This window comes from Echeneis naucrates, chromosome 3 (assembly GCF_900963305.1).
Source record: "Echeneis naucrates chromosome 3, fEcheNa1.1, whole genome shotgun sequence".
Classification (NCBI taxonomy): Eukaryota; Metazoa; Chordata; class Actinopteri; order Carangiformes; family Echeneidae; genus Echeneis; species Echeneis naucrates.
The window spans coordinates 20,421,909-20,444,466 of NC_042513.1; the positions used below are offsets into that span (position 1 = coordinate 20,421,909).

The 22,558-nt window shown below is 41.3% G+C and overlaps 1 protein-coding gene across 2 annotated transcripts; it reads left to right on the forward strand.

The window, feature by feature from the left end:
• Positions 1 to 1,393: 1,393 nt before the first annotated feature.
• tpcn2 (two pore segment channel 2) lies at positions 1,394 to 20,675 on the forward strand. Of its 2 annotated transcripts, none has more exons than XM_029497730.1 (25): positions 1,394 to 1,617; positions 6,204 to 6,259; positions 7,912 to 7,988; positions 8,517 to 8,694; positions 8,808 to 8,924; positions 9,064 to 9,170; positions 9,922 to 9,994; positions 10,566 to 10,665; positions 10,756 to 10,821; positions 10,923 to 10,987; positions 13,605 to 13,687; positions 13,876 to 13,957; positions 14,331 to 14,420; positions 14,540 to 14,659; positions 14,810 to 14,869; positions 14,959 to 15,087; positions 16,637 to 16,686; positions 16,822 to 16,921; positions 17,824 to 17,895; positions 18,092 to 18,165; positions 19,322 to 19,427; positions 19,992 to 20,074; positions 20,149 to 20,230; positions 20,341 to 20,432; positions 20,535 to 20,675. In XM_029497730.1, exons 1-25 carry the CDS (start codon positions 1,494 to 1,496, stop codon positions 20,608 to 20,610), a joined length of 2,262 nt encoding a protein of 753 aa, XP_029353590.1. In that variant the 5' UTR covers positions 1,394 to 1,493; the 3' UTR covers positions 20,611 to 20,675. The 2 variants fall into 2 exon arrangements, with proteins under 2 accessions (XP_029353590.1, XP_029353591.1); XM_029497731.1 differs by having other exon boundaries at positions 1,527 to 1,617; positions 8,585 to 8,694.
• The last annotated feature ends 1,883 nt before the right edge of the window (positions 20,676 to 22,558 follow it).

Below are 22,558 nucleotides of genomic sequence, written 5' to 3' on the forward strand. Positions count from 1 at the left end.
TCTATCCATCGCACCTGACCACCGTCGTCATCTTCTTGGGGTCTTCTTGGCGCGGATTCAAAAGCAAATACTAAAACTCGCTTGGTATTTCTACGTTTATGTGCAATGACTCTGAAACCTTTGAATGTTGTGTGAAAATACACAGTAAAACTTACTCTTCCCACACAGTTTATTTATTACATGAATATCATATATAGTTTTACTTGAATAATTCCAGTTCTTACTGATACTGACAATCAGAAAGTGAATATTGTGACAGTTAACCTAATAAATATTACATCACAAAATCCTTTTTTTAGTGCAGGTGTGAGTGTGAGTGGTTGTCGGACTGTGTGTGTCTGTGTGTGTTGGCCCTGTGATGGACTGGTGACCTGTCCAGGGTGAACCCGGCCCCTCGCCCAATGTGAGCTGGGATTGGCTCCAGCAGCCCCCAAGACCCAGAAATGGATGAATTAACAATCCAGTCAACACTGAATAGATATTTGGGGGGAAGCTGTAGACTGACTGACTGACTGAGAGCCAACAACAAGCCAACATAAGAGCAATCCACTTTCAAAGATTAATGTTAAATGTTAAAATCCAATAACTGTTCACTACAATGAGTCCCTCTGCCCGCACTGAGTTAGTGGAAGAAAAGTTATTTAGAAATCAATTTGGCTGAAAATTTGTTGTTTTGTGTGTTTTGTTTTTTTCTTCTCTCTCTCTCTCTCTAATTTCACCTACGTGCCCCAAAGCCGGTGGGAATGGGAGATCCGGGTGGAGGCCACATGTTCCTATTACCAGAGCTCCTCCACCTGCAGAGGCTCTGTCACCAGAGAGGCTTCAGCCGGTGTTGGTCGGTGTCGGCCGGCGTTGGTCGGTGCTGATCGGTGCTGGTCGGTGTTGATCGGTGTCGGCCGGTGTTGATCGGTGCTGGTCGGTGTCGGCCGGTGTTGATCGGTGCTGGTCGGTGTTGATCGGTGCTGGTCGGTGTCGGCCGGTGTTGGTCGGTGTCGATCGGTGTCGGCCGGTGTTGATCGGTGCTGGTCGGTGCTGGTCGGTGTTGGCCGGTGTTGATCGGTGCTGGTCGGTGTAGGCCGGTGTCGGCCGGTGTTGATCGGTGCTGGTCGGTGTTGATCGGTGCTGGTCGGTGTCGGCCGGTGTCGGCCGGTGTTGATCGGTGCTGGTCGGTGCTGGTCGGTGTTGATCGGTGCTGGTCGGTGCTGTTTCTTCAGCCTGCCGTCAGTCCCTCCTCTCCTTTCCTCGCGGCTCTGACTTTGACCGTGAGCGGGGGGCGGAGCTTGTTTTGAGGCGGCAGTGTAAAGTGATACCGGAGGAGGAGGAGGAGGAGGAGGAGGTGGAGGAGGTGGGAGGAGTTCGCCAAGTGGCTGACTTCCTAAAAAAAAAAAAAAAAACAACCTGCCTTCTGTGTGACAACTTGTCGGACCGTCGTCGTCAGTCGGAACAGCCCGGCGGCCTCACCCGACCACCGTCAGGCTCTGCTCGGCTCCCGGATGGAAACGGACGGTCTGCTGGCCGGCCCTGTCACCGGAGGACCCGGGGACTATGGCACCAGGCCGGGCCGACGGATGTCCTACTCCGTGGCCCGGGGGTCGTGTAGCGTGGAGAGCTCCATCGGTGAGTGAAGGGGCTCCGTTCGTACAAAACGGCAGTGAAGTTTGAAAACATACTTTAACAACATTTCAAAACAAATTTAAGGGACTCATTTCACCGCCTCTCTAAAGTGTTGCCCTCAACCAGACACTCTCAAACTTGTATTTCAGAGTTAGCAGCCTAGTTTGAGGTATTTTCAATAACATTATAAACGTAGTTTATGATTTGAAAAGAAGACCACTTCAGGAAGATGAAGATTCAATAAGAAAAAGGTTGTAAAATCACAATCAGACTACCTCAAAGTGTGCACACAGTCATTCATGGGCATGTCTGTCCCTGAAGGTCAGTGTTGTCATTATATTTTGCTGTATTATTACTGAGGCATTGTTGTGTACAGTAAGTTTTGTCAACATGTTACCAAGGCAGCATTGGCTCACTTACACTCTGACCTTTTATAGATACAGTTACCACATTTAATAGAGATCTGAGAATTGACATTTTTTGGGAACTAAGATCAGGTGTCTTTTCAAAGGTAGGAAACAGTCACAGTAAGTGTGGACACAGGATGAGAAACCGTGTTGGGGCTTCCTTCTATGAGGTGATCCCACCTCCGAAAGAGCCGTGGACGGTTGTGAAACAGAGCTTTATCCTGCTGGAAGTATCTCGATGGCAAAGATGGTAATATAGAGATGAGCAATAATACCATTTGGTATTATCTGCTTTAATGTTGAGGAGCCCCATGCACTTCAGGAAACATTGGCAACACTGAAATGCCACCAGCTGCAGCCTGACCCTTTGCCTCAAGGCAGGATGAATCCAATAAATTATGTTTATGTCTAATTTACATGTTACAACATATTCACTACACCACATTGTCAGCTGTCTAGTGTTGCAGAGCTTGTGTCCACTGGTGACAAAAGTCAGCAATATATATTTTATTTACAATAACAGGTAATAGCAAAACCTCACTATCAAATAGAAAGTGTGGTGCGGTCACTATCAGTGATATTTCTGACTTCAGTCAGTGGATATAAAAAGTTTACAGTTTAAAGCATTGCTATGGGCTACATACTTAACAACGGTTTTTAGGATGAAACATCAGCGACGTCCAGCAGCTGTAAAAACTGTGTTGTTGAATGATCATCTTTTTAGTCTGTTAGTGCTCCTGCTTATATGGCTATGAATGAACTAAGACGAGCACAATACACAGAGATGTCCCTATTTTTCCATTTATTCATTTTTTCAGTGTGCTTGGAAATCTTCTCCAGAAAAGTATTTTACCACAGGTTTAGTTCAAATGGACCAATATAGCTAACATCAAAAACACCAAGAGGCTAGGTAAATCACAGTTACGCCAGTGTAAAATTTTTGGGGAACAATAGAGTCAGTAGTGTATTTGTAATGACAGGCATTCAGACACAATGCAGCACTCTTTTGCTGTCATAATATAATAATAAATAATGAAAATATTTAGTTAGCAGCAGAGACAATCAGAACCTTAATTTACTGTAACTGAATCAACACAAAGACCAATGAAGAAGGAAATCTGAGAAATTCCAGATGCTGATCACATTTTGTGTTTTTCTTATTCAGCTTTGTGTAATTATGTTTTCATAAATGTGACAGCCAAATAAAAATTATTATATTGATTTCCTCCAAGTGAAGCATTAAACTAAAGTATGATTGGGCTTCTCTGTTATTACCTGTCATCACCTGTCCCCGCTTTCACTGGTGCGATTGGTGAGAGGTTAGAGTAGTTGACCGTGGTGCTGCTTGAAATAGTTCTCTTTGTGTTTGTGCCTCTTTGACACCATGTGGTTAGCCCAGGGGAGTTGGCCTGTGTTGGTGTGTTGGTTTTGTTTGAGTATAGGACTGTTCAGGTGAGTTTAGTTGCTGAATCTGCTAGTGTAGCTTGTATTGCCTCCACCTCCTGCACCCTCTATACTTTCATGCCCCCTACCTGAACCAGGGTCTGTATCCCATCTGTACTTTTATCTCCACCTCTTCTATTTCTTCCCCCTACCCGAACCAGGGTCTGTATCCCCACCCCGCTTTCACTGGTGCAGTTGGTGAGAGGTCAGAGTAGTTGACAGTCGTGCTGTTTGAGATAGTTGTCTTTGTGTGAGGAGCGGTGATGGCTGGCATTAGGGGCTGACTCTGGGACGCCAGTGTTCACGGTCTAGCCTCCTGGAGGTGTTGTGGGCCTAACTAGACGAAACACAGGTGAAAGGAGGTTCCCACCTGATTACCCCAAAGACATGATAGCTCTCACCGCTAACTGGCCGAGTTGGATATTATCTGAAGGAAACATAGAGCAGGGCGAAGGTTTGTTGCTAGGAAGGTAATCACTGAGTCTGGTCCATTTTTTGTCGCACAAGTTTCTTGTGTTTTTTCTAAATGTCATTCTCTGAAGTTTAGAACTATGTACAGAGCCATTAAAAATTTTAGCACTACACCAGGTTAAGGCACATATGTATGTACATGTATCTGGTACACAAAAAGATCACTGATGTGTTTATTCTGACTTGGCACAAAGACCTGGTCAACTGGGGAGACTTGAAATAGGAAACATGCACATGTCATCAATTAGTTGCTTATCTTAAGCTTCACACTTAAAATCGATACACCTAAATATAAATAAATATTTGTGCCTTGGAGCCCTGCACAGTCCACGGACATCTATAGCTATAAAGGCCAGTGACTCAGGTCTAGTTTTCATTTATCACAGGTACAGTGTCTTCTTGTCCATGATCAAACTTTCTCCAGCCTTTTGACACTGCTGTTAGACAGTATTGGGACAAGCTTCACATGAACACAGTAAAATATTGTTCCTAGCATGAGATTTATTTTACAGAAATAATCAAACTCCCTCCCCTTCCCTTCAGTCCTATCCATTCTGTGCATGATGAAATGTGAATAGTGAGAAGACTCCCTTTACAACTGTGTGGCGGGACTGAGAGTAGTTCACTGCAACTTAAAGAAAATGCATGCAAACAGATAAGACACCAATTAAAACTAAAAACATCTTCATTGACAACACATAGGCAGCCACAAATGATATTATCGGCTGTATAGAGTCAAATTTCAGTTGCTGCAGGTGTGAGAGGTGTGGTCCACATATAAGACATACAAGGAAATTGGATTTGTATGTGTGTCAGCAGTGTTAAAGCAGTTAAAACATTTCTTCTGTGTTTTGTTGTCAGCGGCGCCCACCACCTCCACCAACATCCTAGTGTGATTCATCAAGCCATCAGTACTGAATATGTGTGACATGTCTTGAGTGTGCAGCCTGAAATGAGTCATCATCACAGTCTAACCGCTTGGTGGAGACTTAGTCACTAAACACCTGACATGAAAACTGTAGAACAAGATAGTCAACTATAAACTTACACATCATACTCTGTTTCCTCTCTTCTTTTCGGCCACACTATTTGTATATTCACTACTGTTGTGTAACATTTCCACTTGCCTGCTAGTTCAGTTTTATTTAAAATGCACAGGTCTCCATGGTGCTTGAAGGCTTTTAACATTGTGATTCTCTTTGGGTCAGATAGAGTATTAGGATATGACTGTCAGATCCAAACATTGTGGATTATTGATTTTGATAAACAGGTGCTTTCATGTTTTCTCTGTGCCAGCGGGGGTTCCCTCCAATCCGAAGACATACATGTGTGGACAAAATAGTTCTGTTAACCAAAGAAAAACCCACAGTGGTCACTGAAATAACTTGAAACTGGCAAAAGTAATAATAGATAAACTCTAAGAACCACAACTTAACCTCTGTCTAGAGAGTTTCTAGGACAATAAGGAACAAGTTCTTTGTGATATGATGGAGTTTGGTCATTAAAGGTTTTGTGTGTGTGTGGAGAAGGATTTTAAATAATAATCAGAATTTTACCGGGAGCCATTGTTGAAACACCACATCCTTTCCAATTTCAGTGACATTTGCATTAAAGCTTAAACTTGAGAGTTTCCACAGATCCAGCCCCCTCATTTTCATTACTTTCTTTTTCAGCAGGGCAACAGTATCAAGATTTGAACAGTGAAGCCATTGTGCTATTCACAAGATCATCAGCATTGTGTTCTAAATCTTAAATGTTAAACATGTTTTAATTTCCTTACAGACACATAATGCTACCTCAAATGCTCAGTTAAATCCTTCTGTTGTGCTTTGGAAAGTACTACTGCTATGGATGAGGTTCTGGGGTTTGCTCTTTTAGCTGAAACCTCCACGGACATCAACCATTCAACCAATCATCTATTTGTAATGAGTGCACTTCTGGACCACTGGGTATGAGTAAGATCTGTAATGGAGTTGTTGGCTTTTGGAACGCACTCCTCCTCCCCTACATTGCCCATTTTAGCCTGAAGAAAAAACAAACCTTTATCTCACAATCCAACTAGTTCTACAGCCAACAACAGCACTTTAAACCGTCTCTGTTAGAGAACATGTTCTGCTGCAGTGGCTCCATGTCAAGAAGTGGACTGAGCGACAGTGCTCATGGTGATTTAGGACAGTCTCAGAGTAGTTAATTGTTTTTATGTTTGTCTCTGAGACAAAGGCAGCATTGAGATGCTGATGTTCCTCTCTTCTGTCTGTCTGTCCACAGATTATCAGGACCTGTATGTCCAACAAGCTGTTGTATTCATAGAGGATGCCATACAGGTGAGCATGATGAGTTTCTTCATTTTATTACTTTATTCCGTATTCCGTATTCCTATTAAAATTTCTGTGTCTGCAGTCCAACAGTCAGTGGTTTTGAATATGGATTGCTTCAGCTGGCTCTGTCTCACTTTTGGGTTGATTGAAAACATTTTGTTCTGACATATAGAGCATCACATGAGCTTGAACCTCTGCACTGAATAGAGAAGAAGAGTGTTTGTTTGATCAGCCATTTTGTGCTCCACTCTCTGACACACCCACACATAGACGCTCCCACCACCATACAGTTACACTGACACGCCAACACACACAGGCAGCTGATTGATTTTTCTGGTAAATAAATAGTGGCATACAAAGTGGTTGATTTATGTCTTTATTGTGGATGATCTTGCAGTAATTGCTGTTGACTGGGGTCACGCCTTCCCCTTTTTGTTACTGAGCTACTTCTCGTTACTTAAAATTATAGAGACCTGATCTTAGTTCCTGGTTCCAGGGTGGGGACCTGTAATGAGTTTGTATTAAGCTGAATTTGTTCGCCCAGTCATAGCTCTCTCTTTCTGAGCACAAACTTCCCAGCTCATTTGATAAGGGGTAACCCAACTTATGTAAGTTGTACCACAACATAATGGTTCCACCATGTGACGCACTGACATCTACATTTTTACAAGACTCTGTCACAATAACACACTAAACCACATTCTTAGACCCTCGAACCAAAAACTTGTATATCCCATCCACCTTTGTCACCAGTAACATGGACGAGTGGTCAAGTCGCTGCTATCTGTGACAAGAGCCACAGCCCAAGCTCCTGCCCTTCCTTGAACCCAACTCCATACAATCCCAGCAACCCCTTTAAGGCCCAGCTAAAGAACGAGCGTCCTTCTCTTATTGCCATCACTGGCGGAGGAGATGTACCTCAATGGCTGTCTGGTGACTGAGGTAGGCTTGGTGCTTTGGTTGGAAAAATCGACCATCACAAAGAGTTGTGCCAGCGCAAACCCTCGTCTGTGGTCACCCCACTCAGCCACTGTGGCCCCTCAGGTCTGATTTCGTGTTCACAAGGGTTAGGGTTAACTGGCAATGTCTCTTGGACTTTTTCGGAGCAGGAAGTGCTTAGCTACTAAAATAAAACTCACCTTCCACCAAACTCCTTAACCTTTTTCTGCGTGTTCTGTTTTGTTTGTGTTTCTGTTGCAACAAAGAAAAGACAGTGGATTAGAAAAGCAAAATAGCAAAGAGGCCAGTGGGTTTATCTACAGAGCTGTCTCTTCATTCCTTCATTATGAATTACCTCTGTAATACAAACTGTAAGATGAAATGTACAGCGCTCATATATGATATATGACATCATACATTCATGCATTCAAATCTTCAAACACTTGCCAGACGCTTGCCATGGACCACACTTTGAGAAAAGGGGCTCGATATGAAGTAGCTAAATTAAAATAAAAAGTCAGTAAAGGTATCTGAAAAGTTGGGAAATCTATCAGCAAAGATGATTTGAATTATTGTCGACAGAAAACTGGTGCTATGGACTCCCAGTTGATATCCAGAACTCAGATCAAACCATTTTAATCTGTTTTCTGTATTCACTTTTTTCTAACTTACTGTATATCATATTGTATATGCTAATAAAATGTATTTATTTGAACCAGTACCGGTCCATCAATCACCGAGTGGATGCCAGGTCACTATGCCTGTATCGATGGTACTACTCCAGGACGTGTCAGTGGTAAGTCAACATGTGTCTGATCATGCAAGCATATCAGGATTTTGGGGGATTTTTTTCACTGCTCGGGGTCGCCACAACAAGTCAGCTTCATGACTTGCATTATCGATTTGGCTACAGTTTTTTATGCCAGATTCAAATAAAATACTTTAACCTACAAAAAGAAAATGAATAACCGAAATTGTGCAGATTTTTTTTTTTATCAAAATGATGAAGTCTTCTAATGGCAAATCTCAAGCAGCATATCAGTGTGATTGGGGTGTAATGTCTGTAAGTGCCACCTTAATTTATTTGGCTTCATGCTGTCTGCTGCAAGAGTTTTTAGACTCTATACACACACCGGTATTTCTTCATCTCTCACTGTTTATTGGCCGCATGAAAGCCACTGCAGCCACTGCTACCTATTGTAGCAGGTGTGCAGTTATGTTTTGTTTTGGTGTGGCAATGAAAAAGCTAAGGCATTATCTTAAGCCTGTTTCCCCGGGTTTTCACGTGATTAGCAATCCACTCACCTGTGCCGTCCTGTCTCAGGAGCCTAGGCCTTACCATCACAGTGGTGTTGTTGCTGGCCTTCGTGGAACGTCCAACTTCTCTGTCAGTCTCCTCAGACCCCCGATATCGCACCCTGACCTGGGAGCCTCCCTGTGGCGTCACTGAAAGCATTGAGATGGTTTGCCTCATCATTTTCTGTCTGGACCTCGCTGTCAAGGTGAACCGCTACCTGGTTATAAACCGAATGTTTGCAAGCTTCATATTCCAATAATCTTTTACAGTTGTTAACCTCTAGCTTGTGCCGTAACACTTGGTCTCTTTTGTCTTCAGAGTTACTTAATTGGCTGGGATGAATTCAGGAAGGGCAAGTGGTTGATTGGCTACACTATGGTGATCTCCGTCTCCATCATTGACTGGGTGTTGTCAGTCAGCATGGTGTGTGATGAGGTGAGGTTTCCAATGCTTCCTGAAGGAGTCAGAGCTCAGGTGTCAGCTAGATAGGTAGCAACAATGAGTAGGCTTACACAGATAATCTGTAACATTAAATACATTACTCGTTAAATGCAATATTTTTCTTCTTTGGCAGAAACTGAGGGTACGACGACTTCTGCGACCATTTTTCCTCCTACAAAACTCATCCCTGATGAAAAAGACACTGAAGTGCATCAAGAGGACATTGCCAGAGATTGCCAGGTAACTGTTGAACACAGACAGAAAGATCAAGATCTTTACTGCTTCACAGTTAAGACAATGCTACATATACAAAAAGTTCAACGCTTAACACAGATGAATGGCATATGCTATAAGTGTAATAATATAATAATTATTACATACATAATAATTAATACAGTTTGTAATAAAGTAGTAAACATGAAATTAAATCCAAGGTTATTCAAGGTTGATTGATTGTCATTTGCTTGTTCGCAAACGAAATGAAATTTATATTAAGGTCATGAGCCTTACAACGGAATATGTCAAAAATTATAAATAAAATTATATTATAATATTGTTGACTATAATCATTTGTCATATACTAAGTTTCAAATAATGGTCAAGTAAATTACCTCAATTAATTAAAATTTTACCTCCACACTCAGCAGATATAAATCTCCCACTGACACCAGATGATGCTAACTTCTGTAAGTGGGTAGCTCTTACACCTAGATGACACCGCAGAATCATGATGGTCATTTCTGACTGCACTGCTCTCTAACTCTGATTTTATTGCAATGTCCAAACGCATGTGAGACAGAGTTCATTAGTCATCAGTGACATCTGACAGTAACTTAGTGTCTTTCTTTCTATCTATTATCATTTAAGGAAGCATTGATAGGAATGAACAAACGTTTGGAACTTGTGATGTACTGTATTTTAGACAGCCAGAGAGCCATTGCCTCGAGGCTTTTGCTTCCCTCCCTGAATGTGTTTTGACCTGTCTCAATAGTGTCATCCTGCTGCTGGCGCTGCACCTCTGTCTCTTTACAATGATTGGTATGCTGCTGTTTGCTAAAACTGAGGTGAGTTCATGTCAATGTGCTCTTACCCTGGTTACTACACATTTCTGTACTGTATGTACATCTAAGTCAGTGCATGTGGTTTGTGGACATGACAGGCTACATCTGACAATCTGCCCTTCTTCTGCCTCTGGGCTCACCGCTTCATCATTATAGCTGGTGTGTTTCAGATCTTTCTCCAGCCTCCTATTCTTGTTCTTGTTAAATCACCACAGTGGGATTCATGAGCTGAAGAAGTTTTGAAAAATTGTACTGTCCTTTACTTTGTGTCCATTGTTGTTAAGCACATTATTGTCATTGTTGTTAAGTATGACTGCCAGTAGCTGAGAAGTGGCTGCACCAAAGCAACTTACCTGGGGCACTAAAACAAGGAGCCCCACTGTGACATTATCTAAGCTGATTAGTCAAAAAGCCTGAACAACCCATGTTTCTGAAAAATCTTAACTAAGGATCAGTTTACAAAGACTTGAAACAATACTTCTGCGATATGTTACTTTTGTTGTTAAAATGTCAGGACTTGCAGGCATGGATGTCTTGTCTGAGCGGTAGATTCTTACCTCTGGTTTCTGTTCAGGACTCAGAGAAGAATGGAGAATGGAGACTACACTTCAGAAACCTAACTACATCTCTCACTTCTCTGCTAGTGCTGCTCACTACAGCCAACAACCCAGATGGTATGCATCCAATCACAATACAAAGCCAGCCATTTTGCTTGTTTCTGTTCAGTTTGTCTGAGTCTCACTACGTTTCCAATCATTCCTCAGTGATGATCCCAGCTTACTCCTTGAACAGAGCCTACGCTATTTTTTTTGTGGCCTTCAGTGTTATTGGTAAGCAGAAATTATTGACAGCATTGGTGACCTCAAGTTGATCTTAGATTCTTGTCGTTGTTAAGGACATTAAAATAAATAACATTTTGTTCTTTTTTTAGGAACTTACTGTCTAATGAACCTTCTTACAGCCATCATTTATAATCAGTTCAGAGGATATTTACTGGTAAGTCATACCTATCACAGCTCATACTGCATCATCATGTTTGGGGTCACCACAACAAGTCAGCTCTGTGACTTGCATTATCGATTTGGATACAGTTTTTATGCCAGATTCAAATAAAACACTTTAACCTCCAAAAAGAAAACGAATAAACGAAATTGTGCAGATTTTTTTTTTATATCAAAATGATGAAGTCTTTGACAGGATTAATGGCATATCAGTGTGATTGGGGTGTAATGTCTGTAAGTGCCGCCTTAATTTATTTGGCTTGATGCTGTCTGCTGCAAGAGTTTTTAGACTCTATACACACACACCGGTATTTCTTCATCTATCACTGTTTATTGGCCTGTTTATCATCACAGATCATACTGCTGAGTGGCATTTTAGTATCCTGTTGTGTTTAGAGGAAGCAACCCTGTACAAATGCATTCTTTTACTGATGGCACCGGTAAAGGAATGTGTTTGTAATGAGTTCCAGGGCTTTTTCACTTTGATAAACATATGTTTAATGAGCTGTTTCCAGTCGGGAGAGTGGATGTGCCAGTACGAATGTGATATGTGCTGTAAGGGAGAAGACAAGCCTTCACGATGAAAGGTAGTCATGTGATTATCTTTCATTATCCCACATTATACACACAATTCTTTTTCGGATGCAGAACACTTGGTGCAAATAATAGGGAGTGACTTTTTTGAGGAAATAGGGTGAAGACTAAAATTGTGAGAGGAATTGAGATTAGTGGCAGGAGTCTGGGGGAAGCAGTCATGTCGGAGGCAAATTGAAAGAGTGGTGGAGTGGAGACAAGGAAAGATGTAGGCAAGTTGGATTCTGATTCTGATGAGACTACAAGGGTCCGGCTGGTTCCTGGCAGCGAGAGCTCCATCAGACGCTACATTCGCCCTTTTTGGCTTGAGTTACAAGTAGGGTCAGCCCTAAAGCCAACTGTCTGACTGACAAAGCATAACAAGATTACACCATTGGTTGTCTAGCTTAGCGTTGGAGTCACTTCACTGTTTACTCTTTCAAAATGATTTGGTCTCAACAAGCAGTTTTGACAACGCAACACAACAAAAACAGTTGTGTAGGGAAGTGAAACACTGACAAATGAAACAGTTTACTGTGTTGGTCCGAAAAGGGCAAAGTCACCTGCGTAGTGCTTCACTCTACTTTGCACTAGATGTGATATGGCTCACACGCTTACCTGAGAGGCTGCATAAAGCAGGATGCTGACAATTGATTGCTGCTTTGGAGGGTGGGAGGAAAGAGGATTACCCACAGGAAACCCAATTGGAAGCAACTATTGTAAATGATGAGTCAGATGAGTCAGTTCAGCACTTGCAGGAAATACTTCATCTTTGTAGAGCTCGTTAGGTGTTTGCTGTAGCTGTCTCTCATGATCCTGATCTGATTGGCTCATTTGTTCCAAGTCAAACACTCTTGCCTTGAACAACAGAGTATTACACACAGTTGAGGTAGGCATGCTTGCAGAGCAGGAATGCACCAGTCTTACAAGTAAACCCCACCTTCAAGTCTTTGTTCCTACAGAACCCCCATCCTTGTGTACGCACACATGTTGTCATTAAAATGCATGAAGGTAAGATTTCAATGCAGGTGATAAGGAGGGTGGCTCAGATGGTCTGGGACACCATTGTCACCTCCAGAGCAAAGAAGGTGACAACTAAGCAAGCAAGCAATCTCACCCACACTTACACCAAAATATCAGCTTAGGTTGTTGGTTAGCCACACCAGGAGTTGATGTAGATTGTCGTATGTTCACACGTTTTAGCACATCGCTGGCTCTGCATGCAACTAACCCTCCCAATTTTCACTCTGGCTTTGAACTATTTCAGCTGGCCTTAACAGCCATCTTGTTTGTGATTTCATTATCTGCCATTTTGTCACTGTCACACACGTGCACACATGCACGTACATGTATGTAGCCCACATTAGAATAGTACCTGTGTGTTTGTTACTTTTAAAATAAATTATATTTAACTCAAACACTGGTCTATTTGATGTTGCACAAGAAGAAATATTCTTCTCTGCAGAACTCTAAATCCTTCAGCTTTAATATGGGAATTTGGCTGTAGTTTTTAAGTTGATTATAGTCAGAGACCCAAATGAATAGTAGTTTATGAGACTTAATTGGTGATTTGGCTCTTTTTTTCCTTTTCATGGTGATGTCCCAAGGTTAACCTCGATATTAATTAAAGTTAGCATTTAACATACATTTTTTAATATTAGTAGTTTAGTCAATTTTTGATAGCCAATCACCAATGAACTACCAGGCCCCAACAAATGGTGCCCTGTGTAAGTCGTATGGCAACACAGTCTGAAGGCTAAGCTTAGATAACCTTGTCTGAAGAGAGGTATGACTGGTATTGATCTTCTCATTTTCCAAATGAGTGTTTCCTAAAATGGGATGCAACCATTCAAACACACTGAATATTTGGTCCTTGACCTTTGCTGAGTAAGAGACATTGCTCATTATTCATGATTCATTCCTCATTATTTTCAAAAATATAAATGAATCCTGAATGCAGTGGAAATATACACATACAGCATACGCTCTGTTTTTATTTCTGTTGCATTGAAGTCATCCTCTACATTCTTTTTCTCCAGATGTCTGTCCAAACATCAATTATCAGGAGAAGACTTGGAATACGAGCTGCTTTCCAAGTCCTCAGTTGCCTGGGAGCTGCTGAGTAAGACACACACACACACACACACACACACACACACGCACACACACACGTGGACATTCCCTAAAATGAAGTCTTAGACCTCAGAAAGCCCTCTCAAGGTGTGTCCAAACTTCTAAGCTGGTATGCATACACACACACATGCAAGCACATGCACACACACTCTCGGTTGACTTTGTTTTCTATACCAGGGAGTGTGTGTGTGTTGACACGGTGCTGAAGGTGATGTCCAGAGTTCAGATGAAAAGCTACTACAGATCAACCATCACTATGGTCAGTAATAGAGAATACACACACACACACACACACAACACACTAGACTGTCTCAGTTCAAACTATTCAGTTCTGCGGGTCTTGAACATGTGGGTCTCTACTACAACTAGCTCTTCCTGTGAGCTTCACTTCCCTGTTTTGTTAGATCTCATTCACTTAAGTAAATACAAAGATTGCATTGAAGCTTCAGTGATGTCTCCGACTGTGAGTTGTTGTGTTGTTAATGTTATAAATCAGGTCAACAAAGCTTTTTTTTTTTTCCTCAATTTTGCTCTTGATCAACACAAACAACAATAATTTTCACCTTTCAGATGAGGCTAATTAGACATTAAGACATTAATTTTCTTGTCTCGTCTGCTCTCTAACCGATCAGGAAGCACAAAAGTATGCAGATGTTGGCACCATGGATCGACAGCAGTTCCAAAAGATATTTGAAGAACTGGATAAAGATCGTATCAAGGAGGTGGATCTGTGCTCATTCACTCAACACCGTTAATGCCTTCTTTTCATAGCTAAATGATCTGTAAGGACATTGTAATATCAGTCGAGCAACACCATTTTATATGTATGTGTTCCTTCCAGCATCCTCCTTTGCCTCAATACAACTCACCAATACTGCAGAGACTCCAGGTCATCTTCAGTCATTACTATCTCAATATATTTGGCAATGCAGTGGCACTGGTCAATGTCATTTGCATATGTGTAAGTTGCACACACACGTGCATATAATTCTAATGTGAGCCATAAAACCTACTGTTAACCATCACACAGTCCTGAAGTCACCCTCAGGGCCTAAACACTGACATGCCTAAGATGGCCAGCATATTGTAATGTAACCTGTGTGTGTTTCAGACTGTCCTTGTGTTGAACTCGGAAAAGTCCACAGCAGAGCGAGACAATAACATCCTTGAGGTGAGCAGCCTCATCAAAATTTCCTTTTAAGTCTTATGGGGGTCCATGGTTATATGGCTGATACCATTCTTTCTTTGTCCATCTGTCAGGTGATGAACCTGTGCTTCATCCTCTTCTACCTCTTCGAAATGTGTATGAAGGTCTTTGCCTTCGGCTGGAGGGGTTACCTCTCCTACAGGAACAACATCTTTGATGGCCTTGTCACCATCCTGCTCTTGGTAACATCACTCTGCTACACACTCTTATTGTGTTTTCCTGGGGCATGTATTTGTAACAAGTGTACTTGCTATAATCCATTTGCCTTATTCTTATAGTTATTACATAAACCTTTAGACCAGAACTAGTCCTGCACGGTTTGTCGAACAAACATGAAAGCCACATCGTTGCATGCGGAATTATCGGGAATGGTGTGCAATGACTCTTGTGCATTAATGTGTGAACTGTTTCCAGGAAAAAATGGGAAACGGCCCAGAAAAATTAAAGGGTGACTATTATGTTTGTCTATATGTGTGTAGTTCAGAGTCACATGACCTACAGTGGAGAGGAGTTATGAAGTTTTTTGGAAAACTCAACATTGCTCCTGAGCCAGCAATTTTCGCATCACGGACATAACGCCAGCATCAGAGCGGAGGAGATTTGCTACTGTACATAGACATCTGGATGCTGGACTGGTCAGAATTCCAATTTTCCCTCTTGAGGCTTGAGAGTGCCAAGAGTCCCCCCAGCTGTCCCATAAGCTGCTATGTTAAATTTGTAATTTTCAGGAGAAAAAGCAAATGATGCCTAATTTTTTAACGGCACAATTTTCACAGTACAAACATAAAATATAGATAGCTGTGTTTGTCTGGTTCTCTTTTTGATCACAGTCCAGTTGTTTTGCTGATAGCACGTACAGTTGCTCATTTATAGGCACTCGTTGGAGGTATCTTTCCCTGTCAGAGCTAGCAGTGAGTGTGTCTGCCACTGCGTGCTGAGTAGCAAGTCCAGTGTCAACATGGAAAACACTAATTAGACTCTATCAACATTATCCATTCATCATTCCTCTCATAATGCGTTTTAATTCAACAGTAACCGTAAGCCTTGCCAACTAAATGAAACCATGCCAGCTAGTTGTAGCTAAAAAATATTTTACTGAGGTAAAGGTGGTAAATGAAGCTGAAGTGAATTAATTCAAACCAATGCTAGTTGATGCTAATAGTGGCAACTAATGCCAGCCAATTACAGTTAATGGGAGATGAGTAGGAGAAGGCAGTACCAGCTAACTGATACTAATCCAATCCAACTTAAATTAATACTATCAAACTGACGCTTTTGCAAGCTAACTGAAGCTTGTTAACCGATTACTCTGGCCAGATCAGACACACAAAATTTATTGCACAAAATTGATTTAATTGTTCTTCTCATTTTCATAGTTAGTATAATGTGTTTGGACTGGTCATCACCTGCTGGACCTGCTCACAAAATCTAACATGTTTCTTCTTGTACAAACACAATGACATAGCTACTGGGGAAGTGAGGATCTAATGTTATATCCCCTAAGGATATGCTCCATAAATGGGAATAATCCCAGCTGTTCTTTGAATATGGTGCATCCATCCACTAAGAGGCTGACTTCTCAATCAGATTTATTAGAACTTTGGTGTCTGTTTTTAAGGTGTAGATGTGATTTGGTCTACAAGAGGGATCATGTGAAGTTTAATTGTGTATTGAACATCTCTGAATGCTTGGTGCAAACTTTGATCTTGTGTTTTTGTTGTTCTCTATTAGGTCCTTCAGATCACTATTTGTGCTACCTACAGGCTTCCATATTCTCAGTGGTTGGTTTTTATTGTCTTACTATTTAAAAATGAGTAAATGTTTCTTTATTCAGTTGCAGTTTGTGTAGAAATTGCAGTTTTGATATGGAATGTTTAAGCTGCATGGATATACCAAATTAAACTATTTGTCAACAGGGAGCCATCATATCATGGTGCCGTGTCCTTATGGGAGATGGTTCGTTTGGTCAACATGCTGATTGTCTTCCGCTTCCTGCGCATCATCCCAGATATCAAGGTAGAGAGAGGAAACTGGAGGATCAACAATATTTTTTTTTTTTTATAGTGCAGCGGATCAGAATGCCGACTACGGCACTATAAATATAAGGCCTCTAAGAAGCCACTAACACAACAGCGTCTGGGCTTAGTGGTCAGTGTAGAAGGGTACAACCTATATTCACCTCCTTGTCACATGACTTAATCACAGGTATCTATTCAACTCCAGCTACGATCAGTTGTAATTACTTTTTGCCCTTTTTCAAGCATGATGCAACAAAATCTGTCATCTCCTCTGTTTACTAACTTTAACTTAGTGACACAAATGAAAAAACAAAAAACAAAACAGAATGACAAACACTTTTTTGTCCTCTATGTAGCAAAAAAGTTAATGACCTATGTAAGCAGGACAGGAATCCTGTCCAATTCAGACTGTGTGGGAAATAATCTGTGGTAAAAATCACAAATCCCTGCAGACTATTCTTGGACAGGCCACTCTGAAGGAGGATAATAAGATTATTCAGAATATGATATACTGCCCTCCAGCAAGAGGTACAGGTCTCCTTGTGGTAGACTGAACAGGTTTAAAACTAATTTATTCATGTCTTTATTAAGCTCTTTTAATGAGAATGTATGTCTATGTATGTCTGTCATCCAAGAGGCTACATCAATGTTCAGCTGAGCTAATTTAAGCAGAAACAGATTGACTCGGTCAAGACTACAGTGAAAACTAAAAAAGACAAAAATGATTGACAAAAATAAGTCCCAGTTAAATACATTACATATGTTGGATAGAGCCATGATCAGCCATGGCTTTATTCTCTGACAGCACAAAGCTTCAGCTACTGACACAGTGGCCTCCTCATGCACGTGTATTCCATTGTGTCCCTTTGTATCTTACAAGTGTTATGTTTTGTTCTCCAGCTCATGGCTCTGGTTGCAAGTACCCTATTGGACCTGGTGAAGAACCTCAGAGCCTTTGCAGGGATCTTAGTGGTGAGTGACCCAAGCCTCCTCCAACCAGCTGATCTGGAGTCAACATATGGTACCTGTCAGTGTGAAAATCTTTTATGTCAGGCAGGTTGAATAAATCCATGCACATCCACATACTCCAGGCGTTTTTAAAAATGCATTGTCATGTCTAATGAATAAACAACAGTTTCCATAGTTATGGATGCTTCTCTCTGTATAGGTGGTGTACTATGTGTTTGCTGTGTTTGGGATCTGGCTGTTTGAAGGAGCCATTAAACCTCCTCCAGGGATAAGGTATGGAGTGAGGACATTAACGGATTCAGTTTCAGTGTCTTTACATGCCACAACAGATTTGAAAGGTTTGAGTCAATGTGATGGAAAGCATTGTGAATAATGTTTTTAGTTTTCACCAAAATTAAAATGTCATTTCCTTGCATTTCTTTTGGTTAACATAGACTAAATGTTAACATCTGTTGAAAACACACTGACAGTCTGCAACAAGAAAGTGGTTTTGCTTACTTATTTTGTCATCTCGGTTTTTCCTTTGGACTCCTTTTATTACATCTGAACTTAAGTCATCAAATCAAATCAAAATGGGGCATAGTTGGGAGCACTCATAGCCCATAAACAGGAGGCTGCAAGGTCCTTGTTGGCAACAATAGTTCAATTCCAGTAAGTCACATTAGCTGCTTGCCTCTTATATGGAGCCAGAATAGTATCATAATGATTGAACTCTGCAGGGTTTTTCATGCACATGCTTTGTTTCACAGCTGTATTTTGGACTCACTAATGCACACAATCTGTGTAACACAAGCATTCTTCTTAGCCAAGTAACATGTTTGAATGAACATAAACTATGTTACCGTAGAAACAATGTTATTAACCCAAATCATGATCTTTTGATAACTTCAAACAGGTGGTCATGCGCCTAAACCTGGAACTGTTATTTTGTAACCGTTTTGGAAAAGGGCACATTCTGCCAAATGCATTATCCATATAAGGGCATGTATGTCACAGTAGATGGATATGATTTCTGCGTTCTTCTATCTCAATGAGATAGAAGAACACTTCAGCTATTTCAATGAAATTGCATGATATGATTGACAACGAGGGGATAGTCAGGTAAATATCTAACACATTACACGTTGAGGTTGGTTAAGTCGCTCCATGTCTGGTCGCCATTGTAGTTTAGCGTGTCTTGTTTGAACGCTGCGCATGCGCTCATCACAGTAGCTCTGCAATTGGTTTAAGTGTGGAGAAATGTAAGGAGCCACACGATTGGCTGAAAGCAAACACACCCGGTTGGCTGATGAATCTCTTCTGATAGACAGCTTTATCAGCCAATGTCATCATAGATGGTTACAAAGCCAATGCTGCTTTGTGACAAACTGGATTGTTGGTTCACTGATTTCATGTGTAGTAAGATGTTTATGCTTTGTGTGTACCTCAGCGTGCTTTCAAACACCTCCATGGAGAACATCACCTCTAATTTCACCATGGAGTGTGGCACATATGAGCAGCTCCAGTACTGGCCAAACAACTTTGATGACTTTGCAGTAAGTAACAACAACTATCACGTTGACATGATCAAATATTGGATTACAATACAAATCTTTTAGTACATATGGTAATTGCTGAAGCAGTGCACTGATTCCCAACCTGGAGCCACAAAGGTAATGCTTTTGGGTGGAAATCATGTGCTAAACATTGAAATTTCTGTGGGAAGATGTAATTATTAAAAACATTTATATAAATAAAAAGAAGAACTACATTTATCAATTTGTTTTACCTTATTGAGGCCTGTCACTGTAATGAGCCAATGACAAGAACCTTTCTGTTGTCCCAGGCTGACCTCACCGTGTACTTGTACTTTTCTGATACTTACTGACCCGTTCACTGACAGAGTGAGATAAGGGGAACCTGGGTTTGGTTGACCTGGTGACATATTGGGGTCATCGACCACACAGGTCTTGACTGGCGTGCCCATGGGTAGATTTCAGATATCGTTGTGAGACCTGAAGAATTATGGGAAGTTAAGGCAAAGAACTATGATGCACTCGCTGTGGTACCATGAAATGAAACCAAAAAGTACTCAAACTACCCCGCTCTCCTTCTTCCAGGCCGCCATCATTCTGCTCTATGATGTCATGATAGTTAACAACTGGCAGGCCTTCATGGATGCATACAGCAGATACACCACAGAGTAAGAAAACAGCATTAATGATGTTGATGATGATGACCACAATGATGTTGAAAAGGATGATATTCTTTTCCTAGATGGGCCAAGGTCTACTTTGTGTGTTGGTGGCTCACCTCCTCTGTCATGTGGGTCAATCTGTTTGTGGCACTCATCCTTGAGGTCAGTTCAAATGCGTATATACATTTATTTCAACACAGAAATGACAACAAAGCAGCTACATATGGAACATGATGAGAATATAAATGATTGTCTTCTTTCTTCTCTAACAGAACTTCATCTACAAGTGGGACCGCAGTCACAGCTGCTCTGTAACAGATGTAGAGAGAATCAGATATGAGACCACAGTTCAACTCATGTTTAAGTATGTCGACACTGCTGCTGTTATAAATCCTGCAAAAAAACAAAAACAAACTGTACTGTTAATTAATGGCACACATCCTGTCCCTGTCCCATTCCTCTGCAGGGGGCAGATCCAGGAGCCAACAGAAGAAGAATTACTTTGTCAACTGCACCAACATCCCCACTTACACTTACAATGATGAAAGACAGACACTGCTTGTCTACAATAGATAATAACCACTGCTTGAGTCAAGTGAGTGAGTGAGTGTGTGAGTGAGTCTCCTGCTTGGTACAGACACTGAGAGCTCAATATTACAAGTATATTTTTATTTCAGTTATTGTGACGCAGCCACATTTTTATTTTTTGTCATTTGTTAGTAAAGACAATGCTAGCTACAGTTTCAGCTGGGCAAAGATTTATTAGTATCAGCTCTTTGAATGAGATGAACATTAGAGGATACAGCTAAAGAACTGCAAGATATGTGCCTACTGAATTATTATACAGTATAAAATCAAACTATGTGCCATAGAGAAAGCTAATTCGAATTTACAGATGTCATTTGCTTGATTTTAGCGGCCAAAGTGTGGCAGAAACACACCACACACACCGTTAGTGTGAGAAGGAAGAAAAGGAGATTTTACGCTACAGTTATGAAATCATCAGAATTTCATACAGGTGTGTGAGGATATGCATGATACTAGTTTACTATACAGAGTAGATGCGAGGTTGGAGTTGTTCCAGCACTGAAACCTTAAACAACACTGACAACACAACGTTGCTCTTGACAATCAACCTACAACAGTTGGAATGTTTCTCTTTTTCCATATAATGAGCCATCCAGGATGAGGAAATTAGTTTCTTCCTGTGAACGACAGTGAACTAGAAGATAATGGATGCAGAGAAGGCCGCAGCAGTGGAATAGTGGTTAGCGCTGTTGCCTCACAACAAGAAGGTTTTGGTTTCGATTCCTGGGCATTTGGGCTTTCTGCGTGGAGTTTGCATGTTCTCCTTGTGCTTGCCTGGGTTTCCTCCAGGTCTGTCCAAAGACATAATTTTTAGGTTGCTTGATTGCTATAAATGTGTGAGTGCGAGTGGTTGTTGGTTGGTTTCTGTCTGTTTGTGTTTTGGCTCTGCGATGGACTGCTGTCCTGTCCATGGTGTACCCTGCCCTCGGCAAATGTGAGCTGGGATTGGCTCCAGCACCCCCAGAAAAGGATAAGTGGTAAAATATGAATGGATGAATGAAAAATATAATATGAATTAAAATACTGTCAGGCCCAGGAAGGTCAGTGGGGCTCACGGAGGACAACCACAAAATACAAAGTGATGAAAGAGGACAACCCCCAAGTTTCTGTGATAACTTGATCGCAGTTTGAGACGGTTGAGTTTTTTCAGCTGTATTGTCATATATGTACCAAGGCGTCCTGTACTGAGCAGCGGATTGCCTCTTCCACATCAGCTCGACCTGGATGATCCACCCAAACCTAGCTGCCGTATTGCCACATTCCTTCTGCAGCTGCTTCTGTTGATCTAAGTGTGGGTGGAAAAACAGCAACACGAATGAATTGGAGAAGCGTTGCTCACTGTGGACTGTTTGCAGGTCTCAGTGTAGAAGCAGGAAGTTAACTGCTTCACTGTTCACCCTCAGCCAAATCAATAGTGTATCATCTAACAGAGCAAAACAATCTGAGTTTATAAAACGTTCAGAATATACCCTGAGTATGTCACCAGTGTGTTTGTTGACACTTCCATCTCCCCTCCCATTCAGTTGATCAAACGGTCAGACATATCAAACCAAAAATATAGCTTAGTAAACCTGGATTCATTGTTTCATCCTAAAATATTTGTCCATGCCTACTAGAAATACATTATGTCAGTGACTTCTTCTAGTGTAAGAATGTGTTAATGTCCACAACACACAGGCAGTCAGGTGTGTTGTGTATTGGGGTGTATATTTCTGGATTCTCTGTGATGCTGCAGGCTGCACACACAGCCGTCCTGTCTTTGTGGGTAAAAAGGGAAAAACTCACCGACTCCTTATTATTTAAATGTAGTTGTATTTCCTGTGCCTTGGTGTTTGTATACATAGAGTTTAAATGTTTTTCATTTGGGAACGACATTTTGTTTTTATTTTTTTACAGTTATTA

Excerpts from the sequence above, each read along its gene's own strand:
- tpcn2 (XM_029497730.1), top strand. The coding sequence starts at position 1,494 with ATGGAAACGGACGGTCTGCTGGCCGGCCCTGTCACCGGAGGACCCGGG. Across the intron at positions 14,660-14,809 it reads TCAATGTCATTTGCATATGT|ACTGTCCTTGTGTTGAACTC; the intron begins GTAAGTTGCACA and ends TGTGTGTTTCAG. Across the intron at positions 20,433-20,534 it reads ACAGTTCAACTCATGTTTAA|GGGGCAGATCCAGGAGCCAA; the intron begins GTATGTCGACAC and ends ATTCCTCTGCAG.